The 18,157-nt window shown below is 41.5% G+C and overlaps 3 protein-coding genes across 3 annotated transcripts; all 3 read right to left on the bottom strand.

The window, feature by feature from the left end:
- Nucleotides 1-589: 589 nt before the first annotated feature.
- Nucleotides 590-7,737, bottom strand: LOC107191614. The gene is made up of 2 exons (XM_015580690.1): nucleotides 6,909-7,737; nucleotides 590-2,926 (listed from the first exon to the last, which is right to left on the bottom strand). The coding sequence occupies exons 1-2, from the start codon at nucleotides 7,014-7,016 to the stop codon at nucleotides 2,633-2,635; spliced, it is 402 nt and encodes a 133-aa protein (XP_015436176.1). The 5' UTR covers nucleotides 7,017-7,737; the 3' UTR covers nucleotides 590-2,632.
- A 6,120-nt stretch (nucleotides 7,738-13,857) lies between these two features.
- On the bottom strand, nucleotides 13,858-14,259 carry LOC107191547 (longitudinals lacking protein, isoforms A/B/D/L-like). Its single transcript, XM_015580609.1, has one exon. It carries the CDS (start codon nucleotides 14,257-14,259, stop codon nucleotides 13,858-13,860), a length of 402 nt encoding a protein of 133 aa, XP_015436095.1.
- Nucleotides 14,260-15,921: 1,662 nt separating this feature from the next.
- On the bottom strand, nucleotides 15,922-17,517 carry LOC107191545 (zinc finger protein 79-like). The gene is made up of 3 exons (XM_015580608.1): nucleotides 17,505-17,517; nucleotides 16,910-17,095; nucleotides 15,922-16,229 (listed from the first exon to the last, which is right to left on the bottom strand). Exons 1-3 carry the CDS (start codon nucleotides 17,515-17,517, stop codon nucleotides 15,922-15,924), a joined length of 507 nt encoding a protein of 168 aa, XP_015436094.1.
- Between the last annotated feature and the right edge of the window lie 640 nt (nucleotides 17,518-18,157).

Below are 18,157 nucleotides of genomic sequence, written 5' to 3'. Positions count from 1 at the left end.
AATTTAGAGCTAATCAAAAAGGAAACATTATTAATAATGTAAACAAAGTCTTCAAAAGATAGTCGGTATCGAAAATATACTCTTTGTAAACAAATTCATAAAAGGGTATACACAGTTACTAGAATTTCCCAATCGCGACTCTGCTCTAATTTTAAGTAATATTAGCTCGAACGATATATCGTTTCGTGGATCTCGAACGAGTTAACGAAAAGAAAAAAAAAAAGAAACCTTCGAATAAATATTTACGCGTTATAAGTACAGCTAATCTCGCCTTGAACGTGGTTTACGCGGTAAAAGTTTAAGTCTTTTTCTTAGGCTTCCGTTCTCTGGCTCATCCGGAGGATTCGTGTGACACGCGTCCGTTGTGAATCGTGTACCTACTTATAACACGTAATATTCACGTACTAGTGTAATATCCTGTACGCAATTTTTTTTCGTACACACGCGCACACTATCCCCATCGGTAGGCAGCTAGCGTAATACCGCTCTTTCGGTATCTCTGCGTGTCCTAATGCTTCAAAAACACACACATTTATCATGATCACCATTTGTACGATTAAAGGCAAGACGTTATTTTTTTTTTGTGTTGTTCGAGTTAACAGTCGGACAAACGATAAAGAGTAAGTACGTATAGAGGGTGTTTAAAAAAGATGGGAGAATCCACAACATGTAAATTCTCCTTGCAAATAAAAATCAAAAAGTCCTTTATCGTTTTGTAATCCGAAGCTCCGTTTCCGAGATATTCGCAGTTGAACGAACTCCAATCAGCTGAGCAGTCGGCCACACGTATGTGCAGATCTGATTGATTTGTATTTGCAAGGAGAATTTACATGTTGCGGATTGTCCTATCTTTTTGCGTCACCCTGCATAAAACTGACAACAAAGTGTGTACTCAAGCGAGAGAAGGAATTCTATCGGGTAGAATAGTACATAGTTACTAGTAGAAATCTAGTGTAGTAGGTTTGTTCAACAGAAGCTCCGGAGCTTAGATACTCGAATCAGAAAAATGTAGACTTGTATCTATCCGTGCACACGATCGATTCCCGCGTTTTTTCGAGTCCTCGAATCAGCGGAAAAAAGCTGTGTGTGTGTGTGTTCGTGCGCGGTAGTAGCAACGATTACAAGAAACCTCGTCAGTTAAAACTCTATACACGCGCGATAAATGTACAACGAAGGAACTAGCAATCTTTTTCATTTAGGTCTGGACTCCCCGAGATCCTCTATTATATCGATCCCGAGAGCTGGCCACGAACCCGTACGCGATTCTACGCCTCTATTATATACACCTCTGACACGTGCACCCCAACGACGACCATATTCCCGTTGTCACGATTATTATACCTCTTTCGTTGGTTTCTTCCACTCGTCTCTCTTCTCCGTTGGTTCAGTTATGTTCCCAAGCTCGTAAATTGTTCTTCGCTCGCGAAAGGAGCTCCAGCAAGTCATAAGAAAGGAGCTCCAGCGAGTTCGTAAGAAAAGAGCTCCAGCACAACCTCTTCATCATCTTCTTCTTCTTCATGGCAGAGAACCATCGCCCTCCGCCGCTCTCTCTCTTAATAAATCTCTTCTCTCCGTCATCCTAAACAGATTCTCACAGTTATCCAAAGGAATCATCAGCACGGGTTTTCTGAATTCTCGCGGATTTGTTTTTTTTTTTTTTTGTATAGATCTCGACGGATTGGGAAGGGAAGCCGCGGGCGTGCATCGACTCTCTCGCTCGTGTTATAAACTATAAACAAACGGACAACCGATCGATCTTGCCCCCAATCCGATTCCGTCCTCAGTGCAACTGGCCCTTTTTTTTTTTGGTCACCCGTTCGTCCGAGATTCTCTCCGTTGAGCAACGGAGTCCAAAATGGGGAGGGGTGGGGACTATATATTTCATCGAATGAAAAGAATGCAAGTTTTTTTTTTTATCTCGCGAGACGTGTGTCGCTGTGGAGAAGAAACGTAGAGAAGAGAGCACACGGCAACCTACTGGTTACGTTATATTCGGCTGCCTAGAGAACGGCGACCACCGTCAGCACGCCAACGATGATGGAACGTCTCTCGAACGAGAGACCATCCTCATCTCGCTCGCGGTCCAAGCAGACCGGAGGGAATATTCTCGAGGGCGCTGTGTTTCTTGATCTTCAATTCAATCCCCGTTGGTACTTCGGATCTTCGTCTCCAAGGAGATCTCTTTCACGTCAGTCCTGTGTCTTCTGAATCCTTGGTTTTCAAGCTTCTATCCTTCGTTATCTTCTGTCTTCCTTTCCTGTCTTCTCTTCCAGACAGGTCGTAATCGAACACAACATCACGTCATGCCCACGGTTAGATCCTCGAGCGAGGACCGTTCCTCACCAAGCGTGTGGTTATCACAGGGCCGATCCTCGTCATCGGTGAACGACACGCAGGGACTTCCTCCCTCCTTCTTTCTTCTTCATCATCATCACCTTCTTCTTCTTCTTCTTCTTCATCTTCTTCCGGTTAGCCAGGTGTTCTTCTACCATGCCGACGCCGGCGGATCCGGGCACGATCGTGCCACCCCGTCTTTGCTCGCCTCGGTCGCGGTCACGGGTGCTGAGGTGCGTCGGATCTCGATCGGTTTCGAGCCGGGGATTGGTGGCCGGCCCAAAACCCCCTGGCTGTTTCACGACAAGTTTCGTTGATCCTCGCCGCACTCCTCAGCCTTCCTCAACGATCGCTTCAGCTTGTCCACCAGACGATTGTGGAACTTGTTCAGCGAGCTCGAGCTCCCCGTTTTCGGCGGCGAGGAGCCGGTACTTTTGCTCGGGCTCTGCAACGAGGACTGAGACGCCCTCGAGGACGTTCTCGAGAAATGACGGGAGGTGAGCGGCACCGAACGATGGGCCGGGGACGTCAAGAAGTCCGAGCCGGGAGACGTTGACAACGACGGTCCCTCTGATTTTGAGCATTCTGACACCTGTAATCAGAAACATAGATTTTCTTGTTAGAATTTCAGTATTGAACTGACCGTCTTTTGACGATACTTGTCAAAAGATTGCAGAACGCTTCCTTTGGTTTTAATACCTGTGTCTACCCAGAGTCTCCCCCGGAAGTATGAAAATATATATTCGAGGGAGACACGTAATATTGGATCGTTTTTATTTTAACCACAATACAGTGGATTGAAAAGTTTAGGATGGTTTTATAGTTATGCCACGCAGTGTAGAAGACTCGACTGTGAGCTGCCCATCCCAAGTTCAACGATGCGTGACGCATTATGTACATTGAGTAAATTGAATAATTCAATTTCTCAGCTTATTATCGAAACAAAATGGAAGAAGAAATTGCGATGAACTCAATACGTCTCTGAAACTTACTCGTAATAAATTCTCGCAATCCACTGTCTCTTCGATCGTTTTCGAAGCATAAAATTCCATCAAAAATTGACACACCTGGTCCATTAATTTCAAACAAGAAACATTACCGTAATTGTGTAAAATTCGTCGTGTCGTACAACACGGATTACACAATTTGTCTTCTATAAACCTCGTGAATGTCGATAGACGAAACACCAAGTCCTGGGCTACTTTCACTTTGAATTCTACGAGTCATATATTCGACGATAAAGATTCCACGATTCCGCGAAACTTCGTCGGACTTTCGAATTTTCTCTAAACGTTTGAAGGACGAAAAAACGGGGGGAACGCGTTAGAGTGGAATAATCGAACGACATCGTTAAAGGGGTTGCTCCAATGTTCACCCCAGAAGACCTCGATCATCGGTGGAACGACTAGAGAGGATCAAGTCGGTTGACGAACGACTGCATCGGAGCAATCAAAGCCGCACACACGTGTGCACGTGCACGCCATGACCACGGACACTGCGAATTTCTCGCCGCAGGATTCCCGTTCCCTCTGGTTACGCGCCGATTCCGTAATCCGACTGACACACAAGCGAATCGTGACACGTGGACTTCAACACCAAAATGAAAATACAGTAAATGTTCGATGAGCGTTCAAAGACTCCTTGCATTAATAAGCAGATACATTTAACGAGGTTTAATGTGCAAGGGGTTAATGTTCAGTGCCGAGGGGTCTTCGAACATTTATCGGGGATTTACTATGATACCCTGATGATAGAATAATGTAGGGGGTAGCGGTCTGCTGGTCGTTAGAGCGTCGAGAGAAAGGGGGGAAGGGGGACAGGAGTCTGTGCTCATAATTGAAAGAGCAACGGCAGAACACTGCCAGACCAGCAATTTTCGCGCCGAGCAATTCACAGACCGATAACTATCTCTCTCAAGCCGGTAGTTATCGATTAACACGATTTGTAGCTCCACGCAATTCGCGGCGTTTCTCCGTCTCTGTCTATAAGCACACCCGTCGACGAAATAGGACTCCGTCAGGGCTTACGAACATTCTCTAGGAAGTTTCGAAATACAGTGGAATTGAAATGGGGGGAACTTCAATCGAGATTAATTGATGAAAATGTCGATAGTCTTTAAGTATAAGTACATATATTCCAAAATGGGTAAATAATGGTCCACTATCAGCTGACATAAGTTAACACTTTAACTGTGTTATACACATATCAAATTCATAAATATAAAATATAAATGTAATTGTAATGAGAATTAATTTAACCCTTAATGTTCAACACCATAGTTCAGAGAGGTCTGGGTTTTTCGAAAACTAGCAGGTAGCGAACCTTCGCCGCCCTACCCTGCATAAATAACAAATGGAAATAAACGACACCCAGTTTGTCTACGGAGTGCAAAAAATATGTTTGCGTATGGAGGGTTAAGAGTAGCGTACATACGTTTACACAGTAAAAGTTAATTTTTATATAATCTAATAAAAAATTGTACTAAATTCTCTCTCACAAGGAAAACATACCAACTGTTTACTCACGATCATCGCTCCCCATTCACGATACAGTACACGAAGTGAAAGAAAGTAGCTGGGCAAGAATGCGACGCAGAATCAAGCGCACAGGATCCTTTTCCATCTGCGTCTCGCAAGGGCACTTTGTACCCGTTCGTTATCATCTGGTCTCCGTTTTTTGCTGGAAAAATCGTCTCCCTAACGGTAACAGATATTTTACAACCAATGGATCCGGATCAATTTACTTGAAATTCTCGAATACCACACTGACACTTGGAGAAACCTGGCTTGCGTTATCGGTGACATATCGGATTATAGCATGAATAAACCGTGTGTCAGATAAGAAGAGACCACGTAACAAGAAATCATGCGGCGCATTACGAAATTGCGAATCAAAGTTGTGCAATCGTACGTCACACGCCATTGAGGAGGCGTTCGCCCGACGAGATTTCGTTCAACCGTCAGGTGCAAAAACGACCTATTCCGACCTGTCCGGGATGCATTTAACGATAATAATAACTTAACATTCAACGATAATATTCAACGATTCTATTAGCTCTTCGAGGCTATTAAGTCAGTAGTTATTATTATCGCACAGTGGATATAGAAATTCCATCGATTTCAACGAAACTGACCTCACGCATCCATTAGCATAAAGACCAGCTGTCAAGTGTTCAGGGTCCCCTAAGCAACCACTCATTTCACAAAATTACTTCCTACACAATGTGTGCACTGTGTATTTCCGATTCGAGGCAATGTATCAATTTATACTTTCTTTAATCAGTCATATCTGCAATAATCAACCGTCAAATTATCGTCTGTTGTTCCATAATTATCGTTTTCCTCCATTGGCCTCGATCCCTCCCACCGTCCTCCATTGAAACAATGAAAACGATGACTTTTCCTTTTTTTCCCCCGCGAGAGTATCAAAGTCCAGCCGGTTAAATTCCAGCTAACCCAAATGGAATCAAAGGAGGACTCATTTCACGAGGATCTAACCTAAACTTGCACTGTTTTCTTTTCTTCCCCTGTTTACCTTCGTCAGCGACGTAAGATTGTCAACATGGATTACTTCATCTGGCGCGCGCCAGACGAAACTAAATTCGATGTCTTCTCTGTCGGTCCCGTTCGACACGGGGGACGCGACAGCTTTTCGTCGCGCGTAATTAACCGTCTGATTAAGCGTGAAATTCTTTGTGATCGACATTCCCTCGATCCTATATGGCACGGCCGAAATATCCGTGGCAGTTTAAATCCGCTCGACGCGTCGCGCCGTTCGCGCGAGCGAGCCAGAATGCCAAACAATCGTTGACGATTCTTCTCCTCCCGGCTGTGCGAGGACGCACGCTTCAACGTTTCGGCAAAACCGGGAACCGGTTCCGTTCACTTGTCCCTCTATGATATCACGTACTTATTAGCTGTTCCTGAAGCCACGAACATCCGGACGATCGAATTCCTATTGCTCGAACTTTCGCAGCGACCGAACGGAAACGCAAATTGACCGAATTCTTGGCCAGAACTGTTTGCCCGAGCTGAATACTCTTTTCACCTGATTTATATAAAAAATAATACAAATAACATAACTACGTGATAAAGTAGCTAATGAAAGTTGAAAAGATTTTATGCACAATGGAATTTCTACGTCGCGTGTTGTTTTATCAACGGTTAGCCCCTTTGATTATTTACTACATCTTCGGCCTCCACGCGCTACGTGTCAAAGTGCACACACTACTGGAACTGTCATCTTCTACATATTACAATTGGAAGATCTTATTCAAGTAAAACTACTAAAATTACATCGACAGTATCTCTAAAAATGAGTCCTACAAGAAACATTCGTCTCAGTCCTCAAAATAGGAAGATCCTTGAGACTTTCATTCGAACCTAGTACCGGAACTAAGTTCTATTTACTTTCTGAGTCTTTTAGCAACATACAAAGAGCCCACAGACCATTCAGACTAAAGATCTTCGAATGACCCGAAACAGTTACTCCAAAACCGTTCTAACGAAGCGCTGTCAGCTTCACAATAAAACTATTGACAGCCGAATGTTTTTTTACAGTTAAAAGAGACTCACCTTCCTGCTGCGACAGGCCTGGGGATTGGAACACTCCGAGGATCGCCGGTTGCGGTTAGTCTTGTAAATGTCCCACTCGTTTTTCACCACAGGCATCATAAACGCCATCTCGATAGTCAGGGCACACTCTCGTCAGCAACGCGCACTCTCTTTCTCTCTATCCCTCTCGATGGCCCGTATTATCCCTTTCTCACGGTCTACACTTCTGGCCGCCGCCGCCGCCGTCTGTCTCTCTCGGTTCTTCTAGAAAGTTCAAACCTCGGACGGTTTTCCCCCCACGGGACAATTCGTACGCACCGCGCTCAGCTTCAATGGTGCACACCCTGGGTTCTTCTCTTATCACCGAAGGTCCAAGCAGCAGCGGTATCTCTCGATCAACAACAAACAAACACGTGCGCGAATTTTCCCTCTATCCGGAAATACAGCGTGCGGGATGTCCTGACAACGATGTGTTCTTCCGCCTTAAAGCGTTGTTTGTTATGATTCGTATCGATCGTGCCTTTCGTTGTGTGCTCTGTATATAATGTGCGTGTACGTGTGTGTTTCTTTTCTCTGGAATCTTTATATTTCGTTACAAGTTTCGACGACGCTCGGAATTTCGTGCAGCCTCAATCAGGATTTTCCCTTCAAGTCCAAAGGTAAACACGTTGTGACGCGCGGTCGGTGTGTTGATCTCCTAGGTGTCGACTGGAAAACTGCATACACAGTGTGGTCGTGTCGCTTTCACACGGATAGCGCGCCTCTTTGGCGTGTGGCTTGCCTTTTCAAGAGGAAAAAAAAAGAAACAAACAATTGAACGACGTTCGAATACACGCGCGTCCGGTCTGGGCAGCTGTCTGCTACGGAATGAGCACGCCGGCGGCCGTGTGGTTAGGTGTAAAAGCTTGCGACGGTGGGGGACAGAGACGGCCGTCCGATTGGCCCGTCCTGAGGCGGGACTCCTACGTCACGAGTTGCCCATTGATTTTCCAATGTTGATACACACGACGGCATGACGTTCCGGGATTGATTTTCTGGTCCCGCGCGGCGGTTCCTGCTGGATCGCACGTCGGCGTATATACATACACACACAGGTACACACATACACACAGGTAAAGATCCAATCCTGGACAATAGACGTCAGCGTGGTAGCGGTCATCATCGAAAAAAAAAGGATCACAGGAGATCGTCCTGGGCTTCCTTGATCCTCTTTATCCACGACTTGTCCTCGACTCTTTCAAAAACCTAACTCGCGAAAATCGTCTGGATCTTCACTCAAGGTCGACCGATAAATTGCAATGGGGCCTCATAGAGGATAGATAGGGTGCACGTGCGTTCCACGTTGACGCCACGCGCCTACGATGGGACCATCTTCAGGTGGAAATGTGGATCTTATTCTATGTGTTTGGATTTCCAGTGGCAGGTCAGATGATGATATGATGCAATTCGTACCAAAATCGACTTTAATTGCGAAACACTTCTTTGTGCGTGTTATCATCTTGTGACGCAATTGGTCGAAGCAAGTGTTCCGTTATCGGAGATACGCGTCGAATTGGAATTCGCAATTGCTTCGTCGGTGGTTCTTGGAGGTGGGATTACATTGCGTGTGGTTTCATTACGGTATGTGACATTGAATAATGAAAAATATATTCGTCCTTGAATATTGGTGGGCCACTGGGAATCTCAGTTACGCGCTTCGGTGGGCTTAACGTCCGCTGGTTAGTTTACCGACTGAGGGTAGAGTCCGGTTTTACTGGCGGTCGATATTGTATCGTCCACCAATTCGATGTCGAAGCACAGACGAAATACATATATTTAGATGACCAAATTTCTAGGAACTAATCAATTAACGAGCCAATTACCTACACGCTTTCCGTTTATATGCACGACGCAGCACCATATAGGGTGGGCTAGATGTACGCAACTTATTGATTATCTTAATTACATATCTCCATTATTTTAAAAGATATCAAAGTTCATAGATAAAAGATCATCAAGTTTATGTTCATAAATATGACCACCAGGTCTGAAAGGGTTAAGATAATAGTTCTAAGCTGAAGTACGAATTCATCCGCCGAGGGATTTTAATACCGATAGTATTAGATAATTAAGATTTAAGTTATTTATAATGTTTATTGTGAAAGGTGAATAGATGCAGAACTTGTGATTCCATCTATCTGTCTTGGACCTGAGAAACGATATGAGATAAATTTCTTTCGTAAAAAGTAAATTTATTTTTCTTCTGCGAAGGTACATGTCTTTTGTCAAGTAAACGCAACTCACTCATCTTGCATCGATATCCCGTCGAACGATCGAAATAAACAGCAGGCCTGCGACACAGCCGGAAGCTGTGTCATTTTTTACTCTGTCTCTATGAAAGACCACCTTTTGCGCTATTCTCGTGAAACTCTAAACTCTGTACACAGTGATTATTCGTGCTACGGACATTAAAGGAACTTGTAAAGCTTGGCGTACAATAGCCGGAACTTAATCGATCAACTACTTAACCAACACGCTGCATTCTATCATCGCGGACACCTAAGCTTCTAATGATCATAACTAATGTTTCGCTCTAAACTGTGATTCGTTGATTTCGCCGGTCGATGTTACGATTTACAGATTCCGAACGGACACTCAGATTCGTATATATAAACTTGTACTTGCGACAGTGTTACCGTGAGTAAACATTCGGAAGCTTTTCCTTTCTTTCATTTTTATTAAACGCTGGTGTTTCTTAACAATGTAGGCAAACTAGAATAAAATACTCTCTTTTTTCGTCCGTATATAGTAAGATAAGCGTCTGTAGGTAAGATCGATGCGAAATATAATTTTGCGTTAACATTTCATTATCTTCGTCATAATTGAAGCAGTAGTTCTTTTTATAGGGGAACTTTAGAAGCGAACTTAATACTAGAATGACCAGATGAATTAAAATTAATTCCTTCTTTCTTGTCTCTGTCCTCGAGCTTCTTGAGATTTAGATGTTAGTTTTGATTACAATTCGAATCTCTAAACGAACAATTGGCGTTTTAATATATACTGTATTCAAAACAGATAGGAACTCTGGTTCATCTAGTGTGTCGCTTGTATTGCACTATTATCCGTGTAATATAGTATGTATTCCTCGTTATTGCGTTGATCTCTCGAACGTAAAAACTAGGGCATATCTTTGGCACAATTAAGAGGTATTTGCAATTCTGAAACGTCTTTTCGTTCGATGATCTATGCTACCAAGCCGTTGATTCGTTGGCTCTTCTATTGTACAGGCTGTCTCAAAAAGAAAGGATTACGATAGCAAAAACAATTCTGCATATCAAATCTCAAATCAGCTTTCTTTTCTTTTGAGACACCCTCCTCTGTATACAGATAGTACCTGGATAACTGCTCGTTTTAGAACCATCGAGACGAAATCATTGAAATCCACATCGATTTTGATATTTCATCAACAAAAATCTTGTATTTTTGGAGTATATGTATTCCAACTTTCGGAAATATCTTTTTTCCCCAAACACGAGCACTTATCGAGGGACTACAAAGTTCAGCACCGGACTACAAAGAAAGTTGAGACGGATTCGTTTACTGTCACCTGGCATTTTCTGTACACGCGTATCAATTTCCAGTCTCCACGTACATATTCCGTATATATGTATACTTATATCGTTGCTACGCTCGGTGTACAATTCCGACTTACACGCTAATAGATAGTTCAATAATACCTTTTCTTTGGCACAAACGCGACAATCACACTGATCACAAACATCGAAAATACTTTAGCCCCCGAATCCTTATCCCTTAGACACATCGTATAATAATCCGATTCGCTGGTCTCCTTCGAGTTACAGATTTAAGTACTTCTGTTACGTTATGTACAGGGTGAGCAGAAAAATAATGTATTCTCGCGACGAATACTCTTTCGGAGCGGCCACTGGTGTCTTAACACGTTGTCTGTCGCGTGATTTACGTACAGTTGACAGGAGTCCGGTGTTTAAAATGAGAATTATTAGAGTCTACGATAAAATATTAAGTACAATAAACGTACCAATGTTCTTCAAATCTTTTACGGAGAATCATTCGGCAGTCAACGTCTTAATATGCCCAATATACTTTGTAGTTTCACCAAAATTACCCTTTCATTCAAGGATACTCGCGATTCACAGTGATGACCAGGATAAAGTTCTAATGAAAGAAACGCAGCAACAGAGTCAGAATAAAAAGTACACATCGAGTCGTTCTTTGTAGTCTTGTAAAATAATTCCTACCAACGTACCTACTACTTTGCAGAAATATCACGTTCGAACATTCCTCCGACCACCATCGCGACTCGCATAAACCTAAACTAAGTACGAACGATGTAGAACAGACTTATCAGGTAAACACGAATCGTTTTACATGTAATTATATATATGTACACAATAAAATTGAAAAGTGCCGCGACAACTTAATGAATTCTTCCCTGTTCAATGTTGAATCTAAAATATTTCGGTCAATAAAAATAAACTATTCTTCCCCATTTATAACAAGTGTCTCCTCGTTACAAGATCAATGCCGAAACGTCACCGAGTACGAATAAGTAAATATATAAATAAGTAATCGAATACGATAAATAAATATCGGCGAACAGTTGAAACTATAGTGATAGAACGTTTCAGTGTCGCAACTCGAACGTGCAGTTCATGTCAAGATGGATCCTCTGGTGGTCCCGCAGATGATGCCGATGCTTGAACCGCTTCTTGCACCAAGCGCATTGAAATCTCGGCCCGACGCCGCACTCGAGCCGCAAATGCCTCGTCAAGTTGCACTTGTGAGAGTACGTGCGGCCGCATTTGGGACAGAGGAACGGTGGTCCGTCCTCCAGATCCTTCAGCATCTTCCACACTGTAACATCATTTCGAGAAATCGGTAAAACGTGTTCGACTGTGACGGACAAAATATGGGGATGACGGCGACGGAAGAAGCGTATTTGGCGGCAACGTAACATTGAAACAAAAAAAAAAAAACGAGAAAATAAGACGGGAACGTTCGAGGACCTTACATCGAGCCATGCTATTTGTGATACGAAAAAAATGAATACATTGTTGTTTATTACTAGCTGGAAAATCGAGATCGAATGGCGAACGCCGTTTGATTTCCTTCGAACTGTCCCTCATGGTCAAGAATCATCGCTAACATGCAGTTACCAACATACTTCTACGAAATATAAATTTGTATTACTGTATTATGTTTCCTGGGGGATTCTGTATAAATGAAGTCAATAAGATCGTAACGAAAGATTTAGGGGGGGCATGATACGATTTGGGAGTTTTATACATTAGGTTGATCGATGTTGAATGTTGTCTTGTAAAGTACAAAATATTTATTTCCACTGTTTTACAGTTGCTTTATATCTATATGAGGTTGTTATAATTTACATAAACACGTAATATTCTTTTATTTGTAAAATGTAATCGTATACTTTGTTAACGTACTTCTTCCCTCTCAGACTCTCTGTATTACTGGCACTAGAAACGTGTTCGGTGTAAGCGTATTATGAATACGTGTAAGCTTTGCGCACTCACGATCGGCCACATTGCACGTATTCACAGGAATCTTAATTTCTGCTGCACACTTCTTTAAGTTAACAAGTGTACGCAAAAGTGAGGATCGATTTAATTGTTAACATTATAGAACATCCAACAAATGCGATCTCGAATGGGAAATCGAAAATCGTAATCGGTAAACGCGAAATAACAAATGGCAGTGAGTCAGTCTATATACGGTAACAAAAGTGGTAAATAAATTTCCGAGATTAGCAGAATTTTCATTCGAATAATTGATTATTCGAGACATTTTTTTTACGAACATATCATTGGAATTATTCATCGATCAAAAATTGTGCCTAGCTCTGGAAATTTTCAAGATCTCTGCTTCGGGGTTGTAAAGAGAAATATGTAACAGATATAAACATAACGTAAAAACGATATTGTTAACTGATGATTAAACTTTAAGTACAAACTCAACATTTTTCTACGCGAAAACGAGACTTATACTATGAATTATGTTCGTCAAGAACATGTCTTTTAAGAAAATCAAAATGATAATTTGATTATTGTAGAAAAACAAAAAAGTGGAAGCACCTTTCTAAGCATTAATTGACAAAATATGAATGTCTAGATTCATTTAACGAGAAATGTAAATATAATTGGTACTAATAAAAATAATATTCTTCATAGCAGTTTCAGACTCATATTGCACTTTAAACTTACTTCTTTGGAAGGCATCACTCGCAAAAAATCAGAAGAAAACAAAAATCAAATTGAAGTTCTTCGAGTTACTATGTACTCTGTGAAATCGATTTATATACAAGGTATCTGCTTGTTAATCGATCATTATCGGTTCAATGATTCTTTGGAAAACAGTTATTGGTTAAATATTTATACACTTTCCTTTCAGCTCTACGTACGAAATACATTAATAAATCCTGATCATATCATTTTGGAGCACCATGTACTGTATATTCTCTTAAAATTAACTAGATTCAAGATTGTTTCTAAATCATGAACTGCCTATTTATACAGATACCTACTGTATCTCTCTTACGGTCAACGGTAGGGCTTTCGTGGTCGACAATATTTGCACCGATCTGTCAGGGCAATCGAAAAATATTTTACACAAACACAACGATATCCTGATACACACAGGACATATCTAAAACTATACATATATACCCCAATATCTTCATAACTTTCGAAGATAAAAAGAGTATATTCCTTAAACAAAAATTTCATGTCAATAGAATATTTTTAATTTACACTAAAATGCATAAGAAAATGAATCCAACGAATTATAGTATCATCTCAAAACAACCTTAAGTCTCAACAGTACCTTTCATCTTAACTTTAATAGTAACAGAGGTATCCAGGTGTATTCGTCTAGGTGTCTCTCACCCTGTATCAACCACCATAGTCATAACATTCGATTTCCATCTATCGAATTAAGGCTTCTGATGCGTCCTCATGTGCAAGATCAAGTTGTGTTTGTGCTTCGACTTCTTGTGGCACACAGGACACTCGAATCGTGGTTCGACGCCACACTCGAACTTAATATGCCTGTTTAACGAATGAAGCCTCAAATAAGCGTTTCCACACCGTGGACAAGAGTACTCCGAGGAATCGCGAGTTCCTAGGGCCGTTTGGTTTCCACTAGCGTCGGCCATCTTCTTCTCCGACGTCTTCTCCGACATCTTCTCCGATGTCTTCTCCGACGCCTTCTCCGACGTTTTCTCCGACATCTTCTCATCCAGGAATGGCTCGATCGCGCAGCCATCGATGTCCTGATCGTTCTCGTTACTCTCCAGCTCCGTGGCTGCGTTCTCCGCCATTTGTTTCTTCGCCATCATGCGCAGGTACAGGGTCTGGTATTGGTAGTACCACTCGATCGCCGCACCTGGCGAGTAGGTCCGGTCTAGAAACAAGATAAGAGGATCAGTATCATTCCGTCCGGTCCACGCGCTCGTATCCAACGATTCTGTGACGATGGTTACACACGGATGTTAGCCGTAGAACAAACGTGTCCCGTGACAACTTACACAAAGCACAGGTCGGGCTACACTCAACCGGTTTACAATGAAAGCAATCACATGGATGATCGGACTAGCAACAGCTCTCCTCCAGGGTGTCAGGCTACGATGAACGTGAGTTCGAGGCTTTTGGTGAACCGAGCACTTGTTTCGAGTTCAGGACTAGATGGTACAATCGTATTATTAATATTTAATCATCAATGACAAAGTGGCTTCGAGGCAGAAATTATTAGAAGCCATTGGAGTCGAAGCAAATTGAAGTAGCGATTGATAGTATTCGAGCTGAATCTATTGAGTGTCAGTGTAAGTCACCAAAACCCTCGATAAATGTTAGATTTTTCATTCTGTCGATGATTGGATGTTAAATGAACATGAGACTCGTGGAACGGATTACGTAGATGGAATTCTCATGGGAATCGTCGAGTTACGATTAACCATAACACGTTTCGTAACACAATCAGAATTCTCCGTGGCGCCGTGGCTCGTTTTAATCGCAGCGCTCGAATCATTAAACCGAAATACAGTTTCAATTAATTCGTTTTATTCCAGAAACAGGAGAGCGAGGTCGTCAGTTCGGATACAATGTTCGGTAAAGTGTATCGATAACGATGACAAGGAATGAAACGTCGTGGGTTCGATTAACTAGTAACAGAAACTAGTGAAAATAGAATCCACATATTTGTTAGATAAGTACAACGATGAAACCGCGATTTACAAACTCTCTCCTCTGAGATTCAGGTATCGGAACTTACAGTGTACGTATAAATCGATTAGAAAAATTTACAATTTGTTCATTACTCAGAATGCTTATTCTAATTGAGAAGAAAAGAAAAATAGGATCGCAAAGAAACTTTCTAATGGAACACTATTGCTCAAAAACTTGGGAGTCACTTGTAATATTTACAGTCTTCTAAAGAAAAAGTAGAGGAAGTCCAACTAAATATTTTTAATAAAAAATAATGAAAGTTCGCTTCTCCTCGAATAATGGTCCCAGAATTTTGAGCGATAGCGTGTTCTAATCAAACTAACGAAAATGTTTTTATATTTACATACAATCAATGCAGTCTTATTACGATCTCATTTTCGACGAACTTGACTGTTAGTTCGCTACTTAAAAACATAAAGCATCGAGGAATCGCAGCGAGTGTTTCAATTAATAGCCTATCCTCAAGGAACATTCCTTAACGTTCAAAGGCTTTCCAACGCCAGAACAGCAAACATGGATCATCCGAAACTTTTTGCAGAGTATTACAATTCAAATTACACAATCCGAAGGACACTTCTTTTTTTTTCTTGACTTCAGACGTTTCGATCGTTCTCCGCCGTATAGATTACTTTAATTAAAATACGCGTATATCACAAGAGGTTCGAACACGATGACCCATCCACGCCATATTTTTTTTCGGTCCACCGAGAACATTTTCAGGCATTACGAAATTTCCGAATAACACGAAGAAATCCCTTCAAACGGGTTCGTCTTCAACGGATTTTAGGTAACTTATGACGGCCCTGGTAGTGCTCGTTCAATTTGTACTGATGGTAGAACTTTTTCGGGCAGAGTGCGCAACAGAATTTCTTTTCCTTGTTGCCGCACTCGACCCTCTGGTGCCTCAGCAGGCTGTCCCGCCATTTGTACCTTTTCCCGCAACCGAAACAAACGTTCGTCGCGCCACCGTCCTTCCTTGAACATTTTCCATCCCCTTGATGCTGGGACTGGCTCGTGGCGGAAGCGTACGGTTTAAAATCCACGGACATCGCGTACGGCAGCTGCAATATGGACAACGTATCTGAAATCGAAAGAAAGAAAGGCAACATTTAGTGATTATTCCATCGACTGTCTACCCGAATATTCAAAATACCAAACGAAACGGAATTACACGGTGCTGTTGTTCGGAATAATACACATTTCGAGAGAGAGAGAATAAACATCGAAATGTACACCTTTATTTTCTTTTCCTTGGAATTTACAATCTTTTTGGGTTCCCCTATTGAACCGTCGGTTAAACAGGAATAATAATGTATACCAAACTATCGAATAAATTTTATTAGAATGGAAACGGAAACAAGCGTCAAACCAGAGAGATACGGTATTAATTTCTTCTCATCTTCTCCGAGTTTTTTGGGGGGTTTCCAGTGGGTTCAGTTATAAACAATTGAATAACACTAATCTAATAGAATAGAAAATAATGTGTGAGTATCAATCGCCGAATATAAGGCACGGAAATGAAAGATTCAAAGTAAGAAATAATTAGATTACAAATCGAATGAAAAGAAACGGGATGTCTTTGAAATAATTCGAGTAATCTCTAATCATTTGTACAAAATATGTATATCAGGTCAATCTAAATTTGTTTAAAAATCGTGTATGTTTGTAACAAAAAAAAAAACGAACAAAAGAGAAATTCATTTTATCGTTTCTTGTGATTAATGACAAAATGGCGTTGTAACTCGTAGTATTGATTGTAACGCATGCCGCACTGATGGCACACGTGTCGTTTCCTGTATTGGCCGCAATAGGTCGACTGATGACTTCGCAGACTGCCAGTGTACTTGTAAGTCAGCCCGCACTGGCATCGATAGCTCTCCTTCGGTCGTCGTTTCGACACGTTTTCACACGACAACGAGGGCGGATCCTTAGCCAACCAGTGCTTTCCTGAAAAAAATTACGTCTCCATAACTAAAAACGAACCATTCAGGAGTGATGAAGCTGCTGATCGCTTCGTGCACGAATTACGCATTAAAAATGGGCGTTAGTCACAATTGAGATTTATTGGAACTATTACTGAAGGATAATAAAATACAGAAGAAAAAGGGTCATTCACGTTCATCGATATTTATCAACAACATTCATCAAGTTATATATACATATAATCGCTCGAGAACTTCGAAATCAGTGGTGATTAATTCTGTACAACTGTAATTCATTAACGAATTATTCTAAACGAATATCGACCATGACAGAGCTGGATCATTTTCCATCCGAGTCCTCAAGGTATCTAATCAAAAGTAAAACCACCAGCAAATAATTGGGCATTACCCTTTTATTTCGGGTGAAAAATAACCCAGCTCCGGCATTTGGACGTCCAGCAGACCATTCCATTGCCGGACAATTAACTTTAACTACTAATCACAGTAAGACTTGGATTAGTACCCGAAACAATATTCAGTAAATCATCGGCGAGTGTTCGAAGGCTCCTTGGCACTGAACATTAAATATTTTATTCAGAATTCCAAGCTCTATCACTGTGCCAAATCTCATGAAAAAAAGTCAGCGTCACACCTTGGGACCTCTCCTGCTCAGTGCTGAGGAGCCTTCGAATATTCATCGAGGATTTACTGTACAGTGTAAGCACATGGCGTTCATCCCCACCATTAGGGGGCTAGCCCCATGGAACCAGTCAATTATAGAATGTCACACATCGGTGACATTCCGAACGACAGCCTAAAAAAGATTAAATGCCCGCGTATCAGTGAAAGAATACTAACACAACGATGAAAATTGTTTATCTTTTTCTGCAATTAAACCTTTACTAATGTATTGGTGAGATTTTTCTGATTAAAACAACACCAAACACGATATAACTTGAATTATATTTATTTACTAATATTAATTAAATGCCATAAACGATCAGTAAGTAAATATGATCCAAGTTATGCCGTGTTTGGTGTCATTTGAATCAGAAAACTCCAACAAACACACCAGTAAAAGTTTTAT

Source organism: Dufourea novaeangliae, unplaced genomic scaffold (assembly GCF_001272555.1).
Source record: "Dufourea novaeangliae isolate 0120121106 unplaced genomic scaffold, ASM127255v1 scaffold228, whole genome shotgun sequence".
Classification (NCBI taxonomy): Eukaryota; Metazoa; Arthropoda; class Insecta; order Hymenoptera; family Halictidae; genus Dufourea; species Dufourea novaeangliae.
Note: the sequence above shows the minus strand (reverse complement) of the source record. Positions and strands in the feature narration are given on the sequence as shown.

Bases quoted from the DNA above. Each gene is read 5' to 3' on its own strand.
- LOC107191614 (XM_015580690.1), bottom strand. From the start codon at position 7,016: ATGGCGTTTATGATGCCTGTGGTGAAAAACGAGTGGGACATTTACAAG. The intron at 2,927-6,908 runs GTGAGTCTCTTT...TTCTGATTACAG, and splicing joins AGGCCTGTCGCAGCAGGAAG to GTGTCAGAATGCTCAAAATC.
- LOC107191547 (XM_015580609.1), bottom strand. From the start codon at position 14,259: ATGGCGAAGAAACAAATGGCGGAGAACGCAGCCACGGAGCTGGAGAGT.
- LOC107191545 (XM_015580608.1), bottom strand. The intron at 16,230-16,909 runs GTTACAATCAAT...TTTCGATTTCAG, and splicing joins GTGCCATCAGTGCGGCATGC to ATACGTTGTCCATATTGCAG.